Source organism: Loxodonta africana, chromosome 10, assembly GCF_030014295.1.
Source record: "Loxodonta africana isolate mLoxAfr1 chromosome 10, mLoxAfr1.hap2, whole genome shotgun sequence".
Taxonomy (NCBI): Eukaryota; Metazoa; Chordata; class Mammalia; order Proboscidea; family Elephantidae; genus Loxodonta; species Loxodonta africana.
Window position 1 is genome coordinate 119086626 of NC_087351.1, and position 25352 is coordinate 119111977.

Below are 25352 nucleotides of genomic sequence, written 5' to 3' on the forward strand. Positions count from 1 at the left end.
GTTAAAATTAGCTTGAAAAAGAAGAACAATGTTAGAGGACTGATACTTCTTGGTTTAAAAACCTGTTACAGAACTTCGATAATCAAAATAGAAGAGTACTGGCATAAGGATAGACATATAGATCAATGGACTAGAACTGAGAATCTAGAAATAAACCTTCACATTTATGGTCAATTATTTTTTAAAAAGATGACAAGACAATTAAATGGGGGAAAGAAGAGTCTTTTCAACAAATGGTCCTAGGACAAATGGACAGCCACATGCAAAAGAATGAAACTGGGCCCCTACCTCACACCATATCCAAAAATAAAGTGGATTGAAGACCTAAATGTAAGAGCTAAAATTATAAAATGCTCAGAAAAAAACATAAATGTAAATCTTTATGACCTTGGATTCAGCAACAGTTTCTTAGATATGACAGTGAAAGCATGAGCAACAAAAGAAAAAATAAACTAGACATCATTAAAATTAAAAATTTGGGGGCTTCAAAAGATACCATCCAGAAAGTGAAAAGACGACCTGCAGCAAAGGAGAGAAATTCTGCAAATCATGTATCTCATAAGGGACTTGTATCTAAAGTATATAAAAAAACTTTCACAACTTCAGAAGAAGAGGCCAAATAACTCGAATTAAAAAAGGGCAAAGGAGCGTAGCAGGGGCAGGGCGCTGGGGACCATGGTTTCAGGGGACATCTAAGTCAACTGGCATAATAAAATCTATTAAGAAAACATTCTCCATCCCACTTTGAAGAGTGGCATCTGGAGTCTTAAATGCTAGCAAGCAGCCATCTAAGATGCATCAGCTGGTCTCAACCCACCTGGATCAAAGGAGAATGAAGAACACCAAGGACACAAGGTGATTACGAGCCCAAGAGACAGAAAGGGCCACATAAACCAGAGGGTGACAAGGATTTGACCAGGCAATGAGGCTGTGGGTGAGGGGTGGGGCAGTCCACCAAAAAGGGCAGATGTGCAGGGGTGGGCTAAGCTCAGAACAGGGTGGCCTTCATCCTTCATCCCCATCCCCCATCACCAACCCCAGCTCCAGGAAGCCACCCACGGTCTGCAGCATCCCCGGGGGTAGTACCGTTCTGCAGGGTCTGTGCTCTCGACTCCTTCCCCAGATTCACATGGAAGCTGCTGCCCAGGGTCGGGGTTTTGCCAGCACCTGGAAACACAAAGGCTCATTAGACAAAGCCTATAGAGCTCAGCAGCCCCAGCCCCTCTGCTGTAGCCAGTGTTTCTGGCATCAGAGTAGAACAGGCATCAGCACTAGTATGAGGAGGTCCAGTCCCCTGTCCTGTTCTCACAATGACCTAGGGAACATCCACGGGGGAAAGTTCCTCTCCCTCTGCCCAGCCCTCAGGGTCGTGGCTTTGACCTGGAGCCAGCGGCAGTGGACCATGCCTGTTGGCATCTCCTAGTGCCATTCCCGGAGCCCTCTAAACCCAGAGCACTGCCGTCACACAGCTCAGGGTCAGAGCACATTCTGCTCCCAGCTGCAGCTGGGGTGTGGCCATCCCAAGTCCCTGTCCACGTCCCTGGCCAGGCTCCGCCAGCCCTGCACAGGAGTTACACCTGTACTGTGAACTTCTGCTTGTTCGTCCAACTCCCTGCTCGCTGACTGCCGACTCCAGCAGTCTGTTCTGTGTGGCCTTGCTGTAGCCTCTGCAGCTAGCCCGCCCATGGGAGGCCACTCTATCCACAGATGCACTGCTGCAGAGAAAGACAGCCTGGGGAGGCCCCAAGGTGCCACAGCGCACCCCAACTGGACCTGCTGAGCACCTACTTTGGAGCTCCCGTCCTATCAACACCAACCAAAGGAAGTCCCACAACACTCTGCTCTGCAGGGTTCAGGGGCTGGGACTTCTGCTCTCAACCAAACCCAAAAACTCATTGCTGTCAAGTTGACTGACTTATAGCAACCCTACAGGACAGAGCAGAAACTACCCTATAGGGTTTCCAAGGCTGTAAGTCTTTAAGGAAACAGATCGCCACATCTTTCTTCCACGGAGTGGCTTGTGGGTTCGAACTGCTGACCTTACTGTTAGCAGCCGAGTGCTTAACTACTGCACCACCAGGGCTCCTTTTACTTTTGCTCTACTGCCCTTTTAAAGCAGTCAGGTTACACAGATAGTTCACCATAAGTATGAAGCCCACCCTCAAACCATAATCTCCAGAAGAATGAACAACAAGGCTCTGAACACCACCCTTACCCCCTGCAAAGAAGGGGTCTCCACATAACCAGCAAAGAAGTTAAGTATGGACCGACTCACCAATGCCTCAAAGGAAAGGGAGTGGACACCTGTGTGGACAGAATGCATGCTCAGAAGCAATGGGATCTGGGAACCTAGGGGCAGCAGGACCCTCTGGGTCACCCCAGGCGGCCATCAGCAGAGACAGGCACAGAACAAGCAGGGTCTCCACTCACCTGTTGGTGCAACCGAGTCCTGAACAAACATAAATGCACAAGACTCAGAGTGAGGGGCCAGCCCCCCTGCTGGGGTGGGGAGTGAGCAGGCGTAAAACAACACGGGTGTTACCTTAAATTCTACAGACATGCGACCGGGGCCTCCCTGGGCTAGATCACAGTGCTTTCCCATCTGCCTGTCAGCGTTCTTTTGTTGTTGGTGGGGTTTTTAGCTTTAGAATGTTTACACTTGAACACTTCCTACATTTAGCAATCGCACTGAAGGAGACAACACATCACATACCTGGGGCTAACATCAGTCACCGCTGTCTGTAGCACCCCTCCCCCACCATTTAATTTTAGAAAAGAAGAAAATCACCTGTGGTTTTAGCAAGACTGGGCATGGGCTTTCGATAAATAGCTCAAGTAATACTGCACTAGAAAAAGGCCAATGGTCAGCAGGTAAAACAGGCCGGGGCTCCAGGCAGCCAGCCTCCTACACAGGCACTGGGTGGGGCAGGCCTCGCAGGCCTCACAGGCATCAGGCTCACCTGGAGGTGTCGGCCTGCACAGGAGAGCAGCAAGCCTGAATGCCGCATAGGAGAGCAGAAAGCCTGAATGCACTGTCCTCACTCCTCCACTCACTCCACCTGGCTTCCACTCAGAACTCCACAAATCTAATGACCTGTCTGGCATCCCACCCTCACACCTCTGCCCTCCTCTCCTCCTCCTCCATCCCCTCCTGGGGCTGTCCAGCCACCTGCTCTGGGAACCAGCTCAGGACTCTTGCCCCTCGTCCCCCAGCTCCCTGCATGTGGCCTCAGCTCATCATTTGTCCCCCAGGTGATAAGCACGGACTTCTCGACTTCTCGTCTGTCCTCCCTGGTGACTTCATGGCAAAGAAGACACTCCTGCTCCTCGCTGGGCCCACCTCACCCTGAGGAAGGGCTCAAAACATGTTTACCAAATGGACACTAATGATTTGACTCACCAACATGGACAGGGATGTGATCCCAATAAGGAAAACCTAGAAAGCAGGCACAGACAGGATAAAAGGCACTACAACTCTCAGTACGCGAAGACAAGGGAGCTGGGAGTATAAAAGAAAAGAGCTTATGGTAAAAAAAAGTATTATCTCTGGCCAAAAGCTGCAGACTTATGAAACTCTTGCCCTTCTGCATCTAAACACTTGCTATTTGTTATGAAAAAGAGTTAAAAGAAGAAAGCAAGTTGGAGCTAACACATGGACCGTGCAGCTGCAGACATTTGGTCCATGACTTTGGGTCCAAACTGGCCACTTGCTCCAGCAGCCAGGCCAAGGCCACTCCCCGTGGGTGGCCGGGACAGAGTATCTGTACAAAAGGAACCGAAGGACTGACCCAGCAATGCGAAGGACAGGTATCACAGCCCTGTGCCTGCACAGTGCAGACACAACCATCAACACCCAACACCCCAAAGACCAGAAAGGGGGGTCCAACCAGGGGGATTAGCACATAGCTCCAGGAGAGACCCGCCACACAGCACCGTCCACTGCTCACGGATCGTCCTATCAAGGAGATACAATTTCAACCACCCTGGATTGATTCTAAGTGCAGCAGTTAAGTGCTTGGCTGCTAACCCAAAGGTCAGCAGTTTGAACACACCAGCCAGCCGCTTCGTGGGAAAAAGATGTGGCAGTCTGTCCCTGTAAAGATTACGGCCTTGGAAGTCCTATGAGGCAGTTCTACTCTGCCCTACAGGGTCACTACAAGTCCGAGTTGACTTCACGGCAATGGGTTTTGGTTTTAAGTTGATTCTGCTCTTATTTAAGTAGGGTTCTTGTTGCAATTCACGCAATTCCCTTTATAGGAGACGTGTGCACCAGGAAGGGCCACAGGGGTCAGGAGGGAGAGTCACGACCCAGCTCTTCTCCCAGGACCACGGCATGTCCAATTGCCGCACACACCCAGGGCTCCAGGAGTGCCAGGCCCTGTGCCTGCTAGAGGGGTCACCAAAAACCAGTGTGCCACATGCAAGCAGCAAGATCCGTTGTAGGACATCCTGAATAAACTGCAAAAAGCCTGGAAGCTGCCTGCACCCCCATCCAGGAGCCGAGCCACGGGGAGCATGGGTTTTGGGGACTGGGCTCAGTCATGACACCCAGTGGCATGGCACGCCACGGGAGAAAGGCACGGGGACATGCCACGGTGGTGGCCGCTCACGCCAGCCCCTCCTCCCAGAGCCCAGCCAACACTCCCAGAGGGCAGCACTTTCCCCCAGGGCCCATTGGCTCTGAGGGCTTACTGGCCGGGAACCTCCCACTCCAGGCCACAGCCAGGTGGGTGGGGCCTCCCTCCACCACAGTGCATCTCCCTCCTGTGCTGGGAGCAAAAGCTTCTCTCAAGGGAATCTCCCTCGTGGGGATGGGGCTGGACCTCCCTTGTGGGGATGGGGCTCGCCCATCACAAAGGACATCAGAGGCACCACACCACATGGTCACGGAAACATCAACGCTCATGGCCACCTGGACTTACCAGCTGGAGTTCTGTGGTGATTAAATGTTTTGATTAGGGAAACTGTGGTGCCTCCCGGGCAGGGTGTACTGCTCCCAGCACAGTAGGGGAGGCCTGAGAGAGGAGCTGCAGTGCTTGGATGCTCTCGGGCACCCTGGCCCTTGTGTCCCAGTGACCACGGCAGCACCTGGGAGGATGGGCAGAAGCACAACGCGTTGCCCACAGAGGGAGACCCAAGGGAGGGCTGCTGTCACCGAGACCTTCTGTGCGGACCCATGCCCAGGACACTGTCATGCAGAGCTGACCCTGATGCCCTGCTGGGGACCCTGCTTCCCTGCAGTCTCTAAGCCCCTCAGGACATGCCCGCACCCTCAGGGGCCCCAGGAGCCTCTCAGAGCCCAACCCAGGGTTCGCCCTTCCACGTTCTTCCTACCAGCCTTGCTGGCCAGCCATGCCACCCCTTTGCCCTAGCCAATCTCTGGGCCCGGAACACCTTCCCCTCACCCATTTCCACCCTACACTCCCCAGAGGAAGGACTTGGTCCTGGCGCCCCACACTCACACGTCACCCCTACCCGTCAGTGAGGTGTCCTGTCTGCTCATCAGCCCCAGACGCTGGCACTCACACACCCTGCCTGCTGCACTCAGCAGGCTGTGGACATCTTCCCAGGGACCCACGAGGACAGGGCCTTCTTGCGCTGGACTGGCGCACAGTCGAGGCTGCAGGCGCTCTGGGGTCCAGAGTCCTCAGACACTTACTCATGTATTCCACAGTAAAAGGCTGCACTACCCGTGGAGGCTTTGTTCTCAAGGGGAGCTGAGAAAAGACAGCTGCCGTGAGGCCTAGAAAACTGCAACTCAAAGGAGAAGCTCAGTTTTCAGGACAGAGTTCTGCTCAAGGACGAGCTGGACCACAGGTGGCCAGGTCTGGAGGGCTGGGAATGAGCCAAGGGCTTCTGAGCACTTGCTCTTGGGCCAGGAGCCCCTAGTGGCACTAACGGTTAAGCACTGACTACTAACCAAAAAGTTGGCCGTTCGAACCCACCCAGAGGCGCCTCGGAAGACAGGCCTGGTGGTCTGCTTCCCAAAGATCACAGCCTTGAGAACTCTGTGGGGCAGTTCTACTCTGCACACGTCAGGTCGCCACAAGAAGGAGACGGCCCGACAGCAACTGGAGACTCTTGTGCCAGGGAAACAGAGAAGTAACCAAAACTTACGAGGGGTGTGATCAGTGCTGTGATGGGGGAAGGGAGGATGCAGGGGAGCATCTGGGAGCAGCTAGGAGACAGAGGGGCTGCCCTAAGGAGCAGTGACGTCTGCCCACCACACCACTGTGCCCAGATGCCACCTGTGCTGCCCCCTGGGCTCCAAACCAACAACCTGGCAGTGCTTCCCTGCAGGCCCACTGGCTGCTAGGGCTGCCTCCCCCATCTCCCCCCAGGATAAGCCTGCAAGGACAGGACCTTGAAATCATGCCACCAGCAGCCTGGCACCAAGTGTGTGCTCACAGCACGCTGTGACTCCCCAGAGGATCCTCTTTGTCTCCCCGATGTCCCCACTCCACCTGGGAGGAAGCACAACCCCCACCTCTATGCCCAGGCCGCCTGCCCTCCCACCCAGGCCTCTGAGGGTGTCCATCCGTCCACACCTCGGTTCTCCAATCTGGAAAGTGAGGACCACAGGTTGACATGATGTCACGGGTGTGCCTCACACACAGCCATCCCACAGACAGGCCCAGTTACAGCCATGACCATTACCTGTCTATTGTTGTTAGCAATATCCGAACATGCATCAAGCAAAGTCAGGGGAGACCTTGAAGGGGCTTCCCACAGCCACACTGGGGGTTTATCCTTGGGCAGCCACCGCGAAGGACACAGATGCACACCACACATAAGGGACAAAGATGAATAAGAGACAACGAGGCAGGAGGGGATCAACGATACCCAAAGCTGGGTCTTTGAAAAGATGGATAAAATCGATACACCTCTAGCAAGAGAGACAAAGAAAAAAGACAGAAGTTAATGATACCTGAAAGGGAGCAGAAGGTATCACTACAGACCCTGCAGGCATTAAAAGGAGGCGGGGGACATTAGGGTAATACCAGGGACGCTCTACACACGTAAATGAACAGCCGAGATCAAACGGACCAATTCCTCAAAACCTACAAACTACTAAAACACACCTGGGATGAAACAATCTAAAACACTGACTATAACCTGTAACTATTAAAGATATTGAGTCCATAGTTTAAAACTTTATGAAAAAGAAACCTCTAGCCCAGATGGCTACACCGGTGAATTCTACCAAACATTTAAGGAAGAAATAACACCAATTCTAAGCATTATTCCAGAAAACAGAAGAGGAAGGAACATTTCCCAACTCAATCCATGAGGCCAGCATTACTTGATACCAAAACCAGACAAAGACAAGAAAAGGAAACCACAGACCAGTAACCCACAGAACATAGATAGAAAAATCCTCAACAAAATATTAGCAAATCTAATCCAGCAACATATACAGTGCAACATGACCAAGTGGGTTTATCTCAGTAATGCAAGGCAGGTTCAACATTCGAACATCAGCCAGAGTAAGAAACCAGAGAAAAAACATATGATTATATCAACTGATATAGAAAAAGCACTTAACAAAACACAACATCCATTCATGATAAAAATTCTTACTAAATGGTAGGAGACTGCATACTTTCCCCCTAAGATCAGGAACAAGGCAAGAGTGTCTAAGGCAAGAAAAGGAAGCAAAGGAAGAAATAAGATAGTCCCTATTCACAGACAACATGACTATCTACGCAGAAAACTCCCAAGGGATCAAAAATTTTAAAATAAAAAAAACCTCCAAGAACTAATAAGTTTAGCAAAGTCACGGGTAATAAGATCAACACACAAAAATTAACCTATTTCTATATACTAAACTAGCAGCAGACAATTGAAAATTGAAATTTTTAAAAAGTATCATTTACAATAGCTCCAAATAAATGTTGGGTATAAATCTAAAATAAAGTACAGAAAACAAGACGCGTAATACTGACGAAAGAATTGGCACTGAGCAATGGAACAGCGTAGAGAGCCCAGAAGTAAACCCCCACAAATATGGCCCGTTGATTTTTACCAAAGGAACAAAAGCAATCCAATGGAGAAAGAATTAGTCTTCTCAACAGATGATGATGGAACAACTGGACATCCATATGGAGCAGCTCTCCTCCGACACACATGGGGTCGCTGTGAGATGGAATCAACTTGACACCAACTAACAACAACATACGACAAAAATGAACCTCAGCCTACACTCCACATCTTATACAAATATTAACTCAAAATGGATCATAGATCTAAAAAAGTAAAACTTAAAGCTGTAAAACTTTTAGAAGAAAATCTCTGTGACTTTGGGCTTAAGCAAAGACTACTTAGATGTGACACCAAAAGCGCTATTCATAAAAGAAAAAAAAAATGGGACTGCATGAAAATTAAAAACTTCTGCTCTGCAAAAGACAGTTAAGATTTGCAAACCGCATATCCAACAAAAAACTCGTAACTAGAATATATGAAGAACTCTCAAAACTCAACCTTAAGAAAACAAAAAACAATTAAAAAATGGGCGAAAGACTTGAACAGACATCTCACCAAAAAGGATAGCGGTGGTGGTGGCTGTTAGCTGCCATCGACGGAACAAAGAGCTGCCCAGTCCTACACCATCCCCACCATCGGCTGTGAACCGAGCTGTTGTCATCCACAGGATTTTCGTTAGCTGATTTCTGGAAGCAGACGGCCAGGCTTTTTTTCCTCGCCCACATCAGCCTGGGAGCTCCATTCTGGAAATCTGCTCAGCATCCTAGCAACACGAAATCCCCACTGACAGACAGGTGCTGGCTGTGCATAAGGTGTCCTGGCCGGGTCTCCCACATGGAAGGCAAGAATTCTACCACTGAACCACCAATGCTCATCAAAACCACAAAGGGATGATAAACCAGCACGTGCAAAGACGGCCGACATCGCTAGCCGCTAGGGAAATGTACACCAGAGCCATGACGGGATTCCCCTGACACACCTACTCCTGTTAGCTGCCATCGAGTTGGGCCGACTCATGGCCACCCCATGTGTTGAGAGGAGAACTGCACCACAGGGTTTTGGTCTTCACCGAACCATATTACCAGGCCTTTTCTTCCATGAAGCTGCTGGGTGGGTTGAAATCACCAATCTTTTGGTTGGCATTTGATGGCAAACCACTTGCACCACCCAGGCTCCTATACACATGAACTCGTTGCCATCGAGTCGATCCTGACTCACGGTGACCCTACAGGACAGAGTAAAACTGCCTCATAGGGTTTCCAAGGAGTGGCTGGTAGATTTGAACTGGTGACCTTTTGGTTAGCAGCCATAGCTCTTAACCACTGCACCACCAGGGCTCCTCTATACACATTACAATGGCTAAAACAAAAAAATATTGACAATACCCTGTGGAAAAAACAGTGCTACCGGTGAGAATGCAAAATGCCACAACCACTTTGGAAACGTTTGACAGTTTCTCGTAAAGTTAAATACCTACATACAGGTATACACAGATTGCCAGGCCTTTCTTCCCAGGCACCTCTGGACTAGAACCTCCAGCCTTTCAGTTTGCAGCCTCGTGCACTAACCATTTAGACCACCCCAGGATTCTCACACCAGCGAAAGTTACTATTCAGAAACAAAAAGGACCAACTGCTGATGCACACAACCTGGGTGACTCTCAAAGGCACCGGGCTCAGTAAAAGAGACCAATCCCAAAAGACTGCATGCTGCCTGATTCCATTTAAAAGACAAAACTGTAGGATGGAGAACCGATCAGGGTAGGGCTTGGAGAAGGGAGAGACGATAAGGGGACAGCAGGAGCTGGGGTGGGGGTGACGGGACTTTTCTTTATCCTCATTGCGGTGGTTACCAGAACCTAGAAAGAAATGTGTTAAAACTGACGGAACTCTACACCAAAATAAACTCGATTTTACTGTATATCAATTAAAAAAAAAAACTCACAGGCTCATATCCACTGTGTCCCAGGCCACAGTTTTCTCCTCTTCCTGTAAAGCCAGAGTTACACAAGCATAGGGTTTAAAGGGCCCAAGGGGCGTCGGGCTCCAGGAGGCTCCTCACCTAAAGCAGCGGTGCCCTCGCACCCACGTCCCACTCCCGGCGCTGGGGGCACGTACCTCAGCTTCTCCCAGCCACCAGCCCATGGCACCGCTCGTGCGCCTGCCCGTCGGGTCGTCCCCACCTCCCGTCCCCGTGACTGTCACGGCCCCCGGCGGCGCGCGCTCCCCTTGTCCGCGCAACTTCTGCGCTGGGACTGGCTCCGTCCGGTCCCCTCCGCCTGCGCTCCAGCCGCGGCCCTCGCCCCGGGTCCCCGCCCCGCAGCCCCTCCGGCCGCCGCTGCGCCCTCGCGGCGCCAGGTGCCCCGCAGACGCCCGGGGGTGTCGGGCCTGCCATCGCGCGGGCCGGGTCCGGGGTCCCGCGGAGCCTCGGGGGCCGCCCAGCTGCCCAGCCGCCCTGCCCAGCCGCCCCGCCGCCCGCCCGGGACGCACCGTCCAGGGACACGAACTGGCCCACGGCCGAGGAGCCTCCGCCGCTGTTCTCCACGAACTGCACCTCGGACACGATGATGTTGTCCTCGAGCACCGAGCCGCAGCCCGTGCACACGGCGTCCCCGCGCGCCGCGTCAAACTCGATGTCGGTGCCGCCGCACCCGCGGCACACGCGGCCCGTCATGCCGGCAGCCCCCGGAGCCCGGCTCGCCGCCGCCGCCCGCAGGCCGCCCGCCAGGCCCGCCGCGCGCCCCCGACGCCCGGCAGTCTCGCGAGGCTCCCGCGCCGCCGCCGCCGCCGCCGCCGCCGCCGCCGCGCCCGCCGATTCGCAGCGGCAGATTCGCCGCGCGCCCCGGGGCCGAGACGGCCACACCCGGGAGGCGGGGACGCGCTCGGAGCCGGGGGCCGAGAAGGGGACACAAAGACTCGAACCCGTGACCTTCGAGCCCGAGCGCGGCCGCCGGGCCTCAGACCCACAGGCCAGTCGAGCCAGCGGCCGACGCGCTAGCGTTGGGGGAAGGAGGGAGGCGGGCTGCGGGGCGGGGCCTCCGGGGGCGGGACTTCATTGGGACCGGGTGGACAGCGGTGGGCGGGGACCTTAGCGGGATGGGCGGAGTCTGGGGAGCGGCGCCTGGTTTTGACTGGGCAGATAGTGGTGGGCGGGGCCTTGGGGTGGGACGGGGTGTCGGGAGAAGTGGGCGTGGCCTTTGAGTGACGAGCAAGCTGAACAGGACAGGAGAGCCAGTGGTGGGCGGGGCCTTGAGATGGCAGGCCGGACTTGTGAGGACCCGGCCCGTCCGAAACCAGCGGCGCGCTGTGGACGCAGCCTGGACGGGGGCGTGGCGTGATGGAGGGGCCGGCGGACGGAGCGTGGCGGGCGGGGCCCTGGAGTGACAGGCGGGACCGGGCCAGGAAGGGGAGTGGTGGGCGTGGCCTGACGGGGACGGGAGCGTGGTGGGCAGGACCTGGGTAGGTGGGCGGGACGGCTGGTGGGCGGGGCCGGGGAGTTGCTCCTCCCCGGGGAGACCTCGGAGACCCCGGTCCGAGGGCGCCACCCCGCAGCTGCAGCTCCTGCGCCTCCTGGCGGTGCCTGCACGGCCGCCCGGTCAGCGAGCCGGCATTGCACCTGGGACTCGCGGGCTCCTGGTCACCTGCCCAGAGTGGACCCTGCTCGACGCACGCCCGCAAATACCTGCGCGTTCCTTCCACAGGAGCCACAAAACCCAGGGAGTTCCTGGGAATGAACCCAAACAGAAGTGTGCAAAGCTACATTTTTTTAAGTCTCTAAAGCTTCATTAGAGAACATACAGAAGATGAGACAAAATCGGAAAAACGCCCCTTCCCAGCTCCAAACAAAGCTATAACATCGAAAGTTCTTCCCAAGTCAGTTTATAAAATCGATGTAAGCCGTCATAATGTCAACAGGATTTTTCAAAGACCTCGATGAACTGATGATAAATTCATCTGAAAGAGGTCATCTCCAAGAACAGTCAAAACTATTCTCAAAGAGAAAACTCAAGAAGGGGAGAATTGCCCTTCTGTATATCAAAAAATATACGTCACCTGGTAGCAATCAAAAGCACGTGGTATTTGTACAGGGCAAGTAGAGTAAAACAAAGAATCCAGCAACAAACCCAGGTATGGCGAGTCATTGGAGCCCTGGTGGCGCGGTGGTTAAAAGCTATGGCCGCTAACCAGAAGGTCAGCAGTTTGAATCCACCAGCTACTCCTTGGAAGCCCTATGGGGTCGCTATGAGTCAGAATTGACCGGATGGCAGTGGGTTTGGTGGAGTCATCGCGACCCCATGTGTGTCAGAGTCAAACTGTGCTCCACAGGGTTGTCAATGACTGATTTTCAGAAGTAAGTTGCCAGGCCTTTCTTCCAAGATGCCTCTGGGTAGACTTGAACCTTCAACCTTTCGGTTAACAGCTGAGCATGTTCACTGTTTGCACCACACAGGGACGCCACCTGGAAATTGGGAGGCCTCAAATCGGGGAGGAAAAGACATACTCTTGAATAGTGTTGGGACACTGACTTTCCATTTGGAGGGGAAGGGTAAATTGAATCCTTACCTCACGCAGTCCAAAAATAAAAAATGCCAGTGACATTAGGAGCTAAAAGCAAAAAACAAAATGACAGGTTTGACAATGAAATGTAAGAGAATATTTTAAATCCCCAACGGATATTTGTCACGAGGGGGTGCTGCATCTGAGCCCCTTCCTGAGAGTGCAGCCTCTGCCCCCTGCTAATGCCAGGTCCCAGCCACCCTCATGCAGGGTTTGGGTGGGCGAGGAAGTGAGGCCAGAAAATGTGTGCCGGTGGGCCATAAAACCAAGCAATGCCACCCAGGAGGCTGAAACCAGGAGAGATTCTCTGCTTTGAATAAGCCTAAACTAATGGCTTTTTCTTCTTTTTTATTCTTTAGTAAAATATTTACAGCATACCTTAAAGTAGAGGGAAAATAGGAAAATAACAAATGTGGTTTGACAGATCCCTTTTGTATGGCCTTTCTCGCTGTGGTCTTGTAACCCCCACCCACTATCAACAATTATGAGGGTGCCACAGGATCAGTGTTTTGTTCTGTTGTACATGGGGTTATGGGGTTGCTATGAGTTGGCAGCTAGAAACAACAACAGTTTCAAAGGGAGATTCTGACTCTGGAGCAGAATAAATCTCTGACCTCAGAGAAAAGAAATGTTACTATTCACCCCTGAGGCATTGAGGAAGTTGTAGGCAGCAAAAGTGGCCTGTGCTGCTACCTTCCATGTCTCTGTGATCTCTGTGAAGAGTCCAAACACAGACCCTCATCTCTGCTTCACAACCAGGTCCACTTGAGGAAGAAGCAGAGGAGGTAGCTTATAACCAGTGTGCCCCCAGGGCTCCAACGACTCTATAGCAAGTGGCAGGTGACTGGGTGGGACTGTGCAAATAAGGTAATTGTGACCCACCAAAGGAATCAGGCAGTTTTGCCATCCTGCTAGGCTTAAAAGAGGACCAATGACTCAAGAGGGGGAGAGCAAGTGGGAGTAGGGAGTGAGATGTATGTAAACTTATATGTGACAGACTGATTGGATTTGTAAACGTTCACTTGAAGCTTAATAAAAGTTATTAAAAAAAAAAAAAAAGAGGACCAACTCCGGAGCAGAATAAGGATCTCACCACCACCTAGGAAGAAGAGCCAGGAGCGGAGCAAGTCCTTTGGACCTAGGATCACTGCAAGGAGAAGCTACTGGAACCAGACCGAGAGAGAGAGAGAGAGAGACCTGTAACGTGGCACTTGGTGGGGCTAGGTTTGCTGACCCAGGAACCAGAGATGAGCATCGTCAGGACGAGGGTTCCCGGCGGAGTGGGATTCCTTGGGATACTTATCAGCAGAGCTAAAAGAGCTCTGTAACACTTGTCTGAGCAGGGCAGAGGCCAAGGGGCCAGAGGGATGCCTGCCTGCGGGCACGGCTGAGAAGGGTCTGTCCTGAAGGAAGAACTGTATGCTGAGGATTCTTGGACCTGAATCGTAACCTGTTGCTTCCCTAGTAAACCCGCTAACTGTGAGTTCCGTGTGGGTGTTGCAATGGATTATTGAACCCGGCAGAGAAGCAGAGTGTGCCATGGGGGATACGGTTGGTGTCAGAATCGGTAAAGATGGCAGAGAGAAGAGGCGTGTCTGACCTCCACCTCATAGGAATCAGCCTTGGGCTGTTGATCTTGACTCTCCTTTCCCCTTGTGAAGTTAGAGGAGGTCAGACGCTGCCCCCATGCCATTTATACACCAAAAGTACCATCATTAGTATCTTAGTTATCTAGTGCTGCTATAAGAGAAATACCACAAGTGGATGGTATCTTAGTCACCTAGTGCTGCTATAACAGAAATACCATAAGTGGATGGCTTTAACAAAGAGAAATTTATTCTCTCACAGTCTAGGAGGCTAGAAGTCCAAATTCAGTGTGTCAGCTCCAGGGGAAGGTTTTCTCTCTCCGTTGGCTCTAGGGGAAGGTCCTTGTGGTCAGTCTCCCCCAGTTGAGGAGCTTCTCAGCTCAGGGACCCAAGGTCCAAAGGACGCCCTATGCTCCCAGTGCTGCTTTCTTGGTGGTATGAGATACTCCTGTCTCTCTGCTCAATTCTCTCTTTTATATCACAAAAGAGATTGACTTAAGACACTGTCTAATCTTGTAGATTGAGTCGTGCCTTATTAACATAACTGCTGCTAATCCCACCTCATTAACTTCATAGAGAGAGGATTTACAACACAGGAAAATCACATCAGATGACAAAATGGTGGACAATCACACAATACTGGGAATCATGGACTAGCCAAGTCGACACACATTATTTTGGGGGACACAGTTCAATCTGTGATGCTCGGCTATATCAAAATTTAGCATTTTCCCGTATTTGTAATTTGGTTATACATAGATATAGATACAGATGCGATATAGCTGTAGATGTATGAATACAGATATGTACCTAGAGTTGCTACGGCTGCTAATAACACGGAGTCTGTGTCTTCCCTCGTCGCCCAGAGTTAACCCTTACCCCGTACTGGCCGACAGTGCTGTGCAGATTTTATGCTTTTCCTCAATAAATAATGTATACTACTGTTTTACATGTTTTTAAATTGTGTATAAATGATCTCATACCTGATCTTCTACAAGTTACTTTTTTCCTGATCAGTGATTTTGAGATTTATTCAGATTGAGACACTAATTTTCAATGCTATAGTCTTTTGTTGAAAACACGGAGCATCATTTGTTTATGTGTCTCCTGCTGAGGAAACTGAGGGCACTGCCACAAGCATTCCTCTCTATGTCCCCCGTGCACATATGCCAGCATTTCTCTACACATTGCCAAATTAATCTCCAAAATTATTGTATGAAATTATAGTCCAGTAGTCCAATATTGCCCTTTATACTTGCCAATTCTTGGTATATTAGTTATCTACTGTGGCATAACAATTTACCCCAAAACTTGGCAGTTTAAAACAATAGACGTTTATTATCTCATGCAGTTTGTGAGGGTAAGGAATTTAAGAGAAATTAGCTGGGTGATTCTGGCTCAGGGCCTCTCACGGGGTTACAGTCAAGGTATCTGCCAGGGCTGCATCATCTAAAGACTTAATGGGACCAGAGTGTCCACTTCTAAGCTCACTCACGTGGCTGTTGGCAGGAGGCCTCAGTTCCTCACAGGGTGGGCCTCTCCGTGGGGCTGCTTGAGTGTCCTCACAACACGGCGGCTGGCTTCCCCCAGAGCAAGTGATCCATGAGAGAGCACGAAGCCGCAACACCTTTTATGACCTACACTTGGAAGTCACATTCCGTCACTTCCACTGCTCTGTTAGAAGCAAGTCACTATATACTTCCCATACTCAAGAGGGGAGGAAGCTAAGCTCTGCCTCCAGGAGGAGGAGTTTTCATGAATGTGTTTTAAAACCCCCACAAGCCCCACACCTTGTCCTATGCTGACCAAGGCCCACGGTTGCTGGACTTCTCACCAACAGCACCAGAAGCTCTTGACAACAGAGGAGTGGCTGCAGACTTCTGAGAGAGAAAGAGCAGCATCCAGGAGCCCTGTTCCCAGCAGAGTGAAAGAGGGATGTCTGAGGATGTGTGAGAGTCTGGAGAGTATGCCACTCACCCACCCCAGCTGAGGAAAACAGCCAAGAAAAGACTCGGAGCAAACAGAAGAGACCAGGACAGAGCCCTTGAGATGCAGGAGCTGAAGAGGTGAGAGAGCAGAGAGCTGGGAGTGTGCTCTGCCTGTGTCTCTGCAACCTGTCCTCCTAGACAGAAAAGAGGTGACCGCTGGGACAGGGAAGGGGTGCCACTGCCCATCTTGCTGAAGCCCCAGAGCTGAGGACAGTGGGCACTCAATTCCCTACATTAGAGACAGGTACCCAAATGCAGGCCTCTCCCTGACTTACCAATATAGCATCAAACTGCACCAGGTCTCCTGCTCCAGTGCAGGCTGTGAAAGAGTCTGGGGGTGTGTTGGGTCCATCACAGGGGGTTCCTGGGAACAAGGAGGCCTTGGGCTTCGCGCTTCCCCTTCCCATAGAGGAGAAGGTACTGTAAAGGGAACTACAGGCAATCACCCTGCATTTGGGGGATGCCTGGAGGAGGGAGCCTGCCCTTCACCCCCTTGTTAGGGCTTGCTGGGCTGCCCCAACAGGTGTAGCCCCAAGGTGATGAGAGAGGTTGTGGGGAGCTTGGTGAGTGTCTTGGAGTACAGGGTGTACCAGAAAGATTACAGCCTATCTGCTGTCTTTGGAGGTGGGGGTAGAATGGGAGCAGCTAAGGAGTCTGGAGAGGAAAAAGGGCACAATAAGGGTGGCCTGAACTACCAGCATACAATATAGAATAATAGTTGATTATCATTTTCTTTTAGCCCTTTCAAGACATCATTCCATTACCTTCTTCCTTCCATTGTTTCTGTTGAAAAGTCTGTCATCTGTCTTTTTGTTGCACATTTGAAGAAAATGTATCATTTTTCCCGGATTCTTTTTGTTTTCAGCAGTTTTACTATGCTGTTCCTAGGAATGTTTTTCATCATATGTATCCTACTTAAACTTCATAAATCTTCTTGAATTTATGGCTTTTGTCTTTAATCAATTTTAAAAAATTCTTAGCTAATATGTTTTCAAATATTGCTTCTGCATCCTCCTCTATTTTTCCTCCCTTGCTGGGACTCCAATTACACCAATGGTATATTTTTACTATGTCCCGTGTATTTCATAAACTCTATGTTTTTTTTTCTTTTTTCTCAGTTGTAGTAATCCTATCTTCTACTCTGTATAATCTGCTTTAAACCCATCTCTTAAATTCTTAATTTCAGTCATTTTATATTTCAGTTCTACAATTTTTATGATTTTTTTGATAAGTTCCAATTCTCTGACAAAATTATCTTTTCTCTTTTATTTAAAAGTTCATTCTAATAAATCAAATAGCTGGTAACCTATGGATTTATTTCTGTTGTTTATTCTTGGTTTATGTGATCTTCTTCCCTGGCACACCTGGTAATTCTGCAGTAAATACTGATCAACATGTACAAAGGGGAAAAAAATACCATAGAGGCTCTGAGTGATGTGTTCCCTTATTCAGAGAGAATTTAATCTTCTTCTGTTGATCACACAGAATAGGAGCTGATGCCTTGATGCAACTAAGTGATGACATGACACCAAGCTTTATTTCAGGCTTTGTGAAGGTTGGTCTATTTTTTTTACTCCTAAGGTGTAACCCTTCAGGAATCAAACTGAATGTCCAAGGTATTTACCAAGGCCCCTCCATGGGCTGAACTCTAAATCTTGTGAGAGTGCTGAAATCTCTGCTTTTTTTTTTTCTTCTTCTTCTTCCTTTGTTTACTTAGATCTTTTAAAGTTTTCTCCCAAAAATGCTTTTGTGTGTGCGTGTATTAAGTTTTATTGAAGTATAATTGAATACGATGACTGCATATATTGAAAATATACAATTTGATAACTTTTGACATATGTTTACACCCCTGAGACCATCACCACCATAAGGATAATGAGCAGCTCTGTCATCCCCAAAAGTTTCCTCCTTCTGTTCCACTTTCACAGCCCTGATATTGGTAGTTTTTCTCTTCTTTCTTTTTCCTGAGCCAGTCCAGCTAAAGGTTTATCAATTTTGTTGACCTTCTCAAAGAATCAGCATTTGGTTTCTGATTTTCTCTACTGTTTGTCTGTTTACTATTGTATTGATTTTCACCCTGATCTTTTTTTCATTCTTTCTGCTTAATTAGGGTTTAATTAGTTATTTTTTCTACTTTATAAATTGGAACCTGAAATAATCTATTTGAAACCTTTTTTTCTTTTATAATATCGGCAGTTCACTGTTATAAATTTCCCTCTAGTTATTGCTTTAGTAGAATCCCACAAATTTTGATAAGTTGTGTTTTCATTTTCATTCAATTCAAACTTCTTTCTATTTTCCCTTTTGGTTTCTGCTTTGACATGGTTGTTACTCGGAAGTGTGTTACTTAGTTTCCAAACATTTGAGGATTTTTCAACTCTCTTTCTGTTTCTGATTTCTGTGCAAAGTGTGCTCTCTGTCACAATTGCATTTGATTCTCATAACAATGCTATGTTGCAGATACCATTATCCCCGTTTTATAGAGGAACTCCCTAAGGATTTGAGGAGTGACAGCCTCAAATCACACAGCCAGTAGGTGACAAAGTAAGAACTCAACCAATTTCTGTGTGACCATTTAATTCCTGTTCTCACCTGATACACTAGAGGTGTTCCCAGTATAAGATCCCTGATGGAGGAGAGTGAAAGGAGACCTGGAAGCACAAAGTGGGGTGAGGGCACCTCCCAAGATGCAGCATCAGGGATTTCATTGGTCAAAGGAGCAGGGAGAGGTACCAATAGTGTAACCTGCCCTTAGGAATTCCAGTAAATTCCGTTAGTCATTAAACTAGCCCGAATCAGATTTGCCCTGCCCCGCATGCACAGAAGGGTCAGCTGTGACCACTAACTGACCTCAACAGAGGATGCAGCAAAAGGAGGAACGAATCAGAAGGAAAATCATCACTCGGACCCTATTTCAAAGCAACAGGCCAGATGGGAACCTCATCACCTCCTGTTTCCTGGCTGTCTACTAGAGTTTTCTCTCCCCAGAACACCTGCTTGGCTGCCATCTTGCTACCCAAATCACGTATAAGCCCTGCTTCCCTGCGGCTTGGTGAGCAGGATCAGAAGAGCTTCCTCCTGGCTACTTGCTCTGTGCACTGCAATAAAGTTACTTTCTCAAAGACCAGCATCCATTGTATGAGACCACTATTATAAGAACTCGAGAAATAATTTAAACAGAGAAGAAAATATTCTTTGATGGTTATGAGAGTGGGGAGGGAGAGGGGTTTTCACTAAGTAGATAGTAGTCAAGAACTATTTTAGGTGAAGGGAAAGACAACACACAGTACAGGAGAGGTCAGCACAACTGGACTAAACCAAAAGCAAAGAAGTTTCCTGAATAAACTGGATACTTCAAAGGCCAGCATAGTGGGGGCGGGGCTTTGGGGACCACGGTTTCAGGGGACATCTAGGTCAATTGGCATAATAAAATCTATTAAGAAAATATTCTGCATTCCACTTTGGAGAGTGGTGTCTGGGGTCTTAAACGCTAGCATGCGGCCATCTAAGATGCATCAATTGGTCTCAAGCCATCTAGATCAAAGAAGAATGAAGAACACCAAAGATACAATGTAATTATGAGCCCAAGAGACAGAAAGAGCCACATAAACCAGAGGCTACACCAGCCTGAGACCAGAAGAACTAGATGGTGCCCAGGTACAACCGATGACTGCCTTGACAGGGAACACAACAGAGAACCCCTGAGGGAGCAGAAGAGCAGTGGGATGCAGACCACGAATTCTCGTAAAAGGACCAGACTTAATAGTCTGACTGAGGCTAGAAGAACCCGGGAAGTCACAGTCCCAGACCTTCTGTTACCCCAAGACAGGAATCATTCCCAAAGCCAACTCTTCAGACAGGGATTGGACCAGACTATGGACCAGAAAATGAGGAGTGAGGAGTGAGCTTCTTGGATCAAGTAGACACATGAGACTATGTGGGCAGCTCCTGTCTGGAAGGGAGATGAAAGCGTAGAGGGGGTCAGAAGCTGACTGAATGGACACGAAAATAGAGAGTAGAGAGGAGTGTGCTGTCTCATTAGGGGGAGAGCAACTAAGAGTATACAGCAAAGTGTATATAAATTTTTGTATGAGAGACTGACTTGATTAGTAAACTTTCACTTAAAGCACAATAAAAATTAAATAAATAAAAAAGACCAGCATCCAGATAATTGGCAAGTCTGAGTATGCCAGACAAAGACCCACTTTTAGGCTTCAGTAACAGTAGCATCCACAAAAGCAAGACTTTTAAACAGGGTGGCTCCATTGGGTAACGGCCAGAAGGTGGGTGCTACCAGAGCTAAGAAGCCTTTGCTCGGAAAGGATCAGAGAGAGGGGATGAGGTACCCCAGAGAACCAACTTGGAGTGAGAATGTAGGGACGCCTCCTCCCTGGGAATGTCAGTCCAGTTCTCCTGAGTCTCCCTAGTAGAGCACACAGCAGACACTCGATAAATACTTAGGATTGACTCGCAGGCTTGAGCCTGATTGACAAGCTCAAAGAGCCAAGTATGCCAACCCTCCTGAGCACCACACCTACCCTGGGCACAGAATACAGCTGTGTCTTTATGCTCGTTACCTTCTGCACTTCTTACTCAGTGCTTTGCTCAGGGACGCACCAAGCCAGCTGCCGTCGAGTCACTTCTGACTCATGGTGACCCCACGTGTGTCAGAGTAGTTCTGTGCTCCACAGAGCTTTCAATGGCTGATTTTTCTAAAGTAGATCCCCAGGCCTTTTTTCCAAGGTGATTCCGGATATACCAGAACCTCCAACCTTTTGTTAGCAGCCGAGTGCATTACCCATTCACACTACCCAGGGGCTCCTGCCCTTTCCAGAAGAGGAAACTGGGGTGCAGAGAGGGTAAGCAGTTATCTCAATCCAAGCAGTTATAAATGGTGGGACACTGAGTTCTCTTAGAGCTCTCTGACTCCATGGCACACAAGAACAGAAAGGTCAAGCCCTGGCTGGGGACTTGGGACATAAACATTCCTTCAAGGGGACCCCAGAGAACTTGAAAGAAATTTGGGTGTCAGATTTAAGAGAGAGAATAGCTTTAATCTAAATCTAATCTGTCCATGAAACTCGAACCAGGAAGTATTTCCTCTTCTCAGGGCCCGAGGAAGACTCCCTGGCCAACTGAGTTACAGTGAAGGAACGAGAGGCCCGGCCGCCCCCAGCTGCTGCCCACAGTGGCTTTTCCATGTGCAGTGTTTGTGCAGGGGGTGGGGAGGGCCAAGGTTGGGCACCCGGCCTTCCACGGGCCTACCTTAACCTGCTACATGGCCTGGGGCCAGTTCTTTCCTTCTGCCAAGTTTCCATCTCCTCGTCTGCATTACAGGATGAGAACAGTTCTTACAATTTTCGGACTGCTCAGAATCTAAGCCCCCTTTCTGTCTGAGGGGCCCCAAATGTGGTGTGACATTTGGTGTGAGCCGAGGTCCACCTCCTGGTCAGTCACCACCCCATGACCTCAGCCCCATCAGTCACACGCTTCTGTCCAACTTTGGCTGTGGAGGGCCTGACCCCAGACAAGAGGCTCCTCGTGCGCTGGCCAGCTAGTCGGGTGTCGCCTGCCTCGCCAGCATCCTCTGAGCCCCGTGGCTTCACCTCCCTCCTCTGTACAGGGAGGAGGGAGGCCTGGATGCTTCCTACTGCTGCTTCCAGACCTGGGCTCTGCAGCCCAGAGGAAAGTTCCTGAGCTCAAGGCATCTAGAAGGTCCTGAGATGCAGGAGCAACATTTGAGGGGTGAGGAGGGATGTGGCTACTGCCGTTTGAAATGGAGCCTTTTCCTAGCTCCCTACGCTCAGAGAAGTCCCCTCACCCAGGTCATCAGCCTCAGGTGGTGCAAGGAAGCTCACCTGGGGATGCAGCCAAGTGGACGTGAGAGCAGAAAGGATGGCAGTTTAGAATTTAGCAAGCTAGGAATCATCCCATCCTTTACCAGTGAAAAAGGGGGCAAATAAATAAGTACCTGATTTGCCCACAACTTTTTAATGATTAGACTTGGCAAATGAAATGACCACGGGGCCCCAGGTGCCGCACTGTCCCCATCCTCTGGGGCCCTGCCTGCAAGAGGCCTGCAGGGACCCAAAAGTCAAAGTGTCACCTCCCCAGACACACACCAATGGGCCCCAGTCAGCTCACCATTCACAGGGTCCAGGGGACTGCAGAGAGCCACCTGTGGGAGCAGCTTCTGTACTACGGGTGTCCCCAGGGAGCAGACCCCAAGGTTAGGACAGTGTCTTTATAGAAGACTTTGTGACAGGAGCCTCCAAACCTTAGCTGATAATGACCTCAATATATGCTGCAATGAGGGAAGGAGGGGCGCTGGTCAGGGTGAGGTGTCAGGAGGGGCTGCAGCAGGTACTACAGGGGGCCAGGTGGCACCCCAGCTTGCTGGAAGACGGTTCCTTTCTGTGCCAAGGCCCCAGAATTCTTCTCAGGAGCCCCAGTTTTTCACATAGTCTATGGTTTACCTCTTAACCCAGCTCAGTCTTAGGAGCACAGAGTGTTTTGCCACACTGGGAACAGACCTGAAAAAGCACAGGTGCTCAGAGACTGAGCAGGAGCAGGTAGCTGGGCATGTGACAAGCTGGTTCCCACCTCGGGCCCTACCAGGCTCACTCTTCCCCCAGGACCATACCTGGGAGAATACACAGCCCAGAACTGGGGGGCCATTAAATTGCAGCTAGACAGTTCCCCCCACATCTTTTTACAAAAAACTTCAAATACAAAATAAAGTTGAGAGAATTGGACATTGAAGCCCTTATACCCTGCACACTGATTCTGTAATTAGCGCGGAGTTCTGCGTGATCCCCTCCGTCTCTCTCTCTCCACTCCCCTCTCCCTTCATCTGGATGTAGTTCACAGTGAGGTGCGGCCACCAGGCTGCTCACCCCAAACAGTCCAGCGTGCACTGCAAGAGCGGGATTTCAAGATTTATTTTCTCTTTTGAGTACTATTGTGGTAAAACAGACAACAAAAAATTTGCCATTTTAGTCATATGTCCGATTTAGTGACCTAAATTATATTCACCATGATCTGTAACCACGACCACTATCCAACTGTCCGTTCCCAGACATTTTCCATCACTCCAAACAGAAACTCAGTGCCCCTTAAGCAGTACCTTCCCTTTCCCCTCTCATCTGCTTCTGTTGTTAGGTGAAGTCGTTGTGTTGTTAAGTGCCGTGGAGTCAGTTCCGACTCATAGTGACTCCTTGTACAACAGAATGAGACACTGCCTGGCCCTGCGCCATCCTCACAATCTTTCCTACGTTTGAGCCCCTTGTTGCAGCCACTGTGTCAATCCATCTAGTTGAGAATCTTCCTCTTTTCTGTTGACTTACCACGCATGATGTCGTTCTCCAGGGACTGGTCCCTCCTGATAACATGTCCAAAGTCTGTGGGACGAAGGCTTACTATCCTCGCTTCTGAGGAGCGTTCTGGCTGTACTTCTTCCAAAACAGATTTATTCGTTCTTCTGGCAGTCCATGGTATAGTCAATATTCTTCGCCAACGTCATAATTCAAAGGCATCCGTTCTTCAGTCTTATTTTTTGTCTAGCTTTCACATGCGATGAAGCAATTGAAAATACCATTGTTCGGGTCAGGCACACCTTGGTCCTCAAAGGGACATCTTTCCTTTTTTTTTTTTTTTTTAATTGTGCTTTACGTGAAAGTTTACAGCTCAAGTTAATTTCTCATACAGAAATTTTTACACACATTGTTATGTGACCCTAGTTGCTATCCCTATAATGTGGCCACACATTTCTCCTTCTCACCCCAGATTTCCTGTGTCCATTCCACCAGCTCCTATCCCTTTCTGCCTTCTCATCTCACCTCCAGACAGGAACTGCCCACTAGTCTCCTGTATCTACTTGAGCTAAGAAGCACACCCTTCACGAGTATCATTTTATATCTTATAATCCAGCATATTCTTTGTCTGAAGAGTTGGCTTTGGGAATGATTTTAGTTCTGGGTTAACAGAGAGTCCAGGGGCCATGTCCTCTGGGGTTCCACCAGTCTCAGTTAGACCATTAAGTCTGGTCTTTTTACTAGAATTTAAGTTCTGCACCCCACTTTTCTCCTGCTCCATCAGGTACTCTCTGCTGTGTTCCCTGCCAGGACAGTTCCTTGGTGGTAGCTGGGCACCATCTAGTTCTTCCGGTCTCAGGTTAAGGGAGTCTCTGGGCTAATACTTTCCTTGTGTCTTTGGTGTTCTTCATTCTCCTTTGCTCCAGGTGGGTTGGGACCAATTGATGCATCTTAGATGGCCGCTTACTACCTTTTAAGACCCCAGACATCATCACCAAAGTGGGATGAAGAACGGTTTCTTAATAAATTTTGTTACACCAATTGACCTAGATGTTCCCTGAAGCCATCCGTGGTCCCCAGACCCCGGCCCCTGCTACGCTGTCTGTTGAAATGTTTGGTTGTATTCAGGAAACTGCTTAGCTTTGGCTTTAGTCCTGTGGCGCTGACTTCTCCTGTGCTGTGTGTTGTCCTTCCCTTCACCTAAGATAATCCCTGTCTACTATCTACTTATCTACTATCCACCTGTCTGTTGTTTGTCATACTGTGGGGGGTTGTGTGTTGTTGTGATGCTGGAAGCTATGCTACAATCAAGGTCAAATACCAGCAGGGTCACACAAAGCGGACAGGTTTCAGCTGAGCTTCCAGACTAACACAAACTAGGAAGAAGGAGCCGGCAGTCTACTTCTGGAAAGAATTAGCCAGTGAAAACCTTATGAATAGCAGTGGAACGTTGTCTGATATAGTGCTGGAAGATGAGCCCCCCAGGTTGGAAGGAACTTAAATGACGACTGGGAAGAGCTGCCTCCTCAAAGTAGAGTCCACCTTAATGACGTGGAAGGAGTCAAGCTTTCAGGACCTGCATTTGCTGATGTGGCACAACTCAAATTGAGAAGAAATGGCTGCAAACATCCATTAATAATCAGAAGGGGGAATGTACAAAGTATGAATCTAGGAAAATTGGAAATCATCAAAAATGAAATGGAATGCATAAACATCGATAGCCTAGGCATTAGTGAGCTGAAATGTGCTGGTATTGGCTACTTTGAATTGGACAATCATATGGTCTACTATGCTGGGAATGACAACTTGAAGAGGAATGGCATTGCATTCATCATAAAAAAGAATATTCAAAATTTATTCTGAAGTACAACACTGTCGGTGATGGGATAATATCCATACACTTACAAGGAAGACGAGTTAATACGA

At 49.5% G+C, this 25352-nt stretch overlaps 1 protein-coding gene across 6 annotated transcripts in view; it reads right to left on the minus strand.

Annotated features, from left to right (window-relative positions):
• The window catches only part of BRF1 (BRF1 RNA polymerase III transcription initiation factor subunit), an 86035-nt gene extending 75379 nt beyond the window's left edge, over positions 1 to 10656 (minus strand). For 5 of the 6 annotated variants that reach the window (XM_064293095.1, XM_064293092.1, XM_064293089.1 and 2 more), the window contains exons 1-2: positions 10473 to 10656; positions 1087 to 1167 (exon numbers count right to left, since the gene is read on the minus strand). In XM_064293095.1, the coding sequence (XP_064149165.1) occupies positions 1087 to 1167; positions 10473 to 10656 (265 nt within the window). Of the gene's footprint in view, positions 1 to 1032; positions 1168 to 10472 lie in introns of all 6 variants that reach the window. The other variant, XM_064293096.1, reaches the window with a different exon arrangement.
• Positions 10657 to 25352: the final 14696 nt, after the last annotated feature.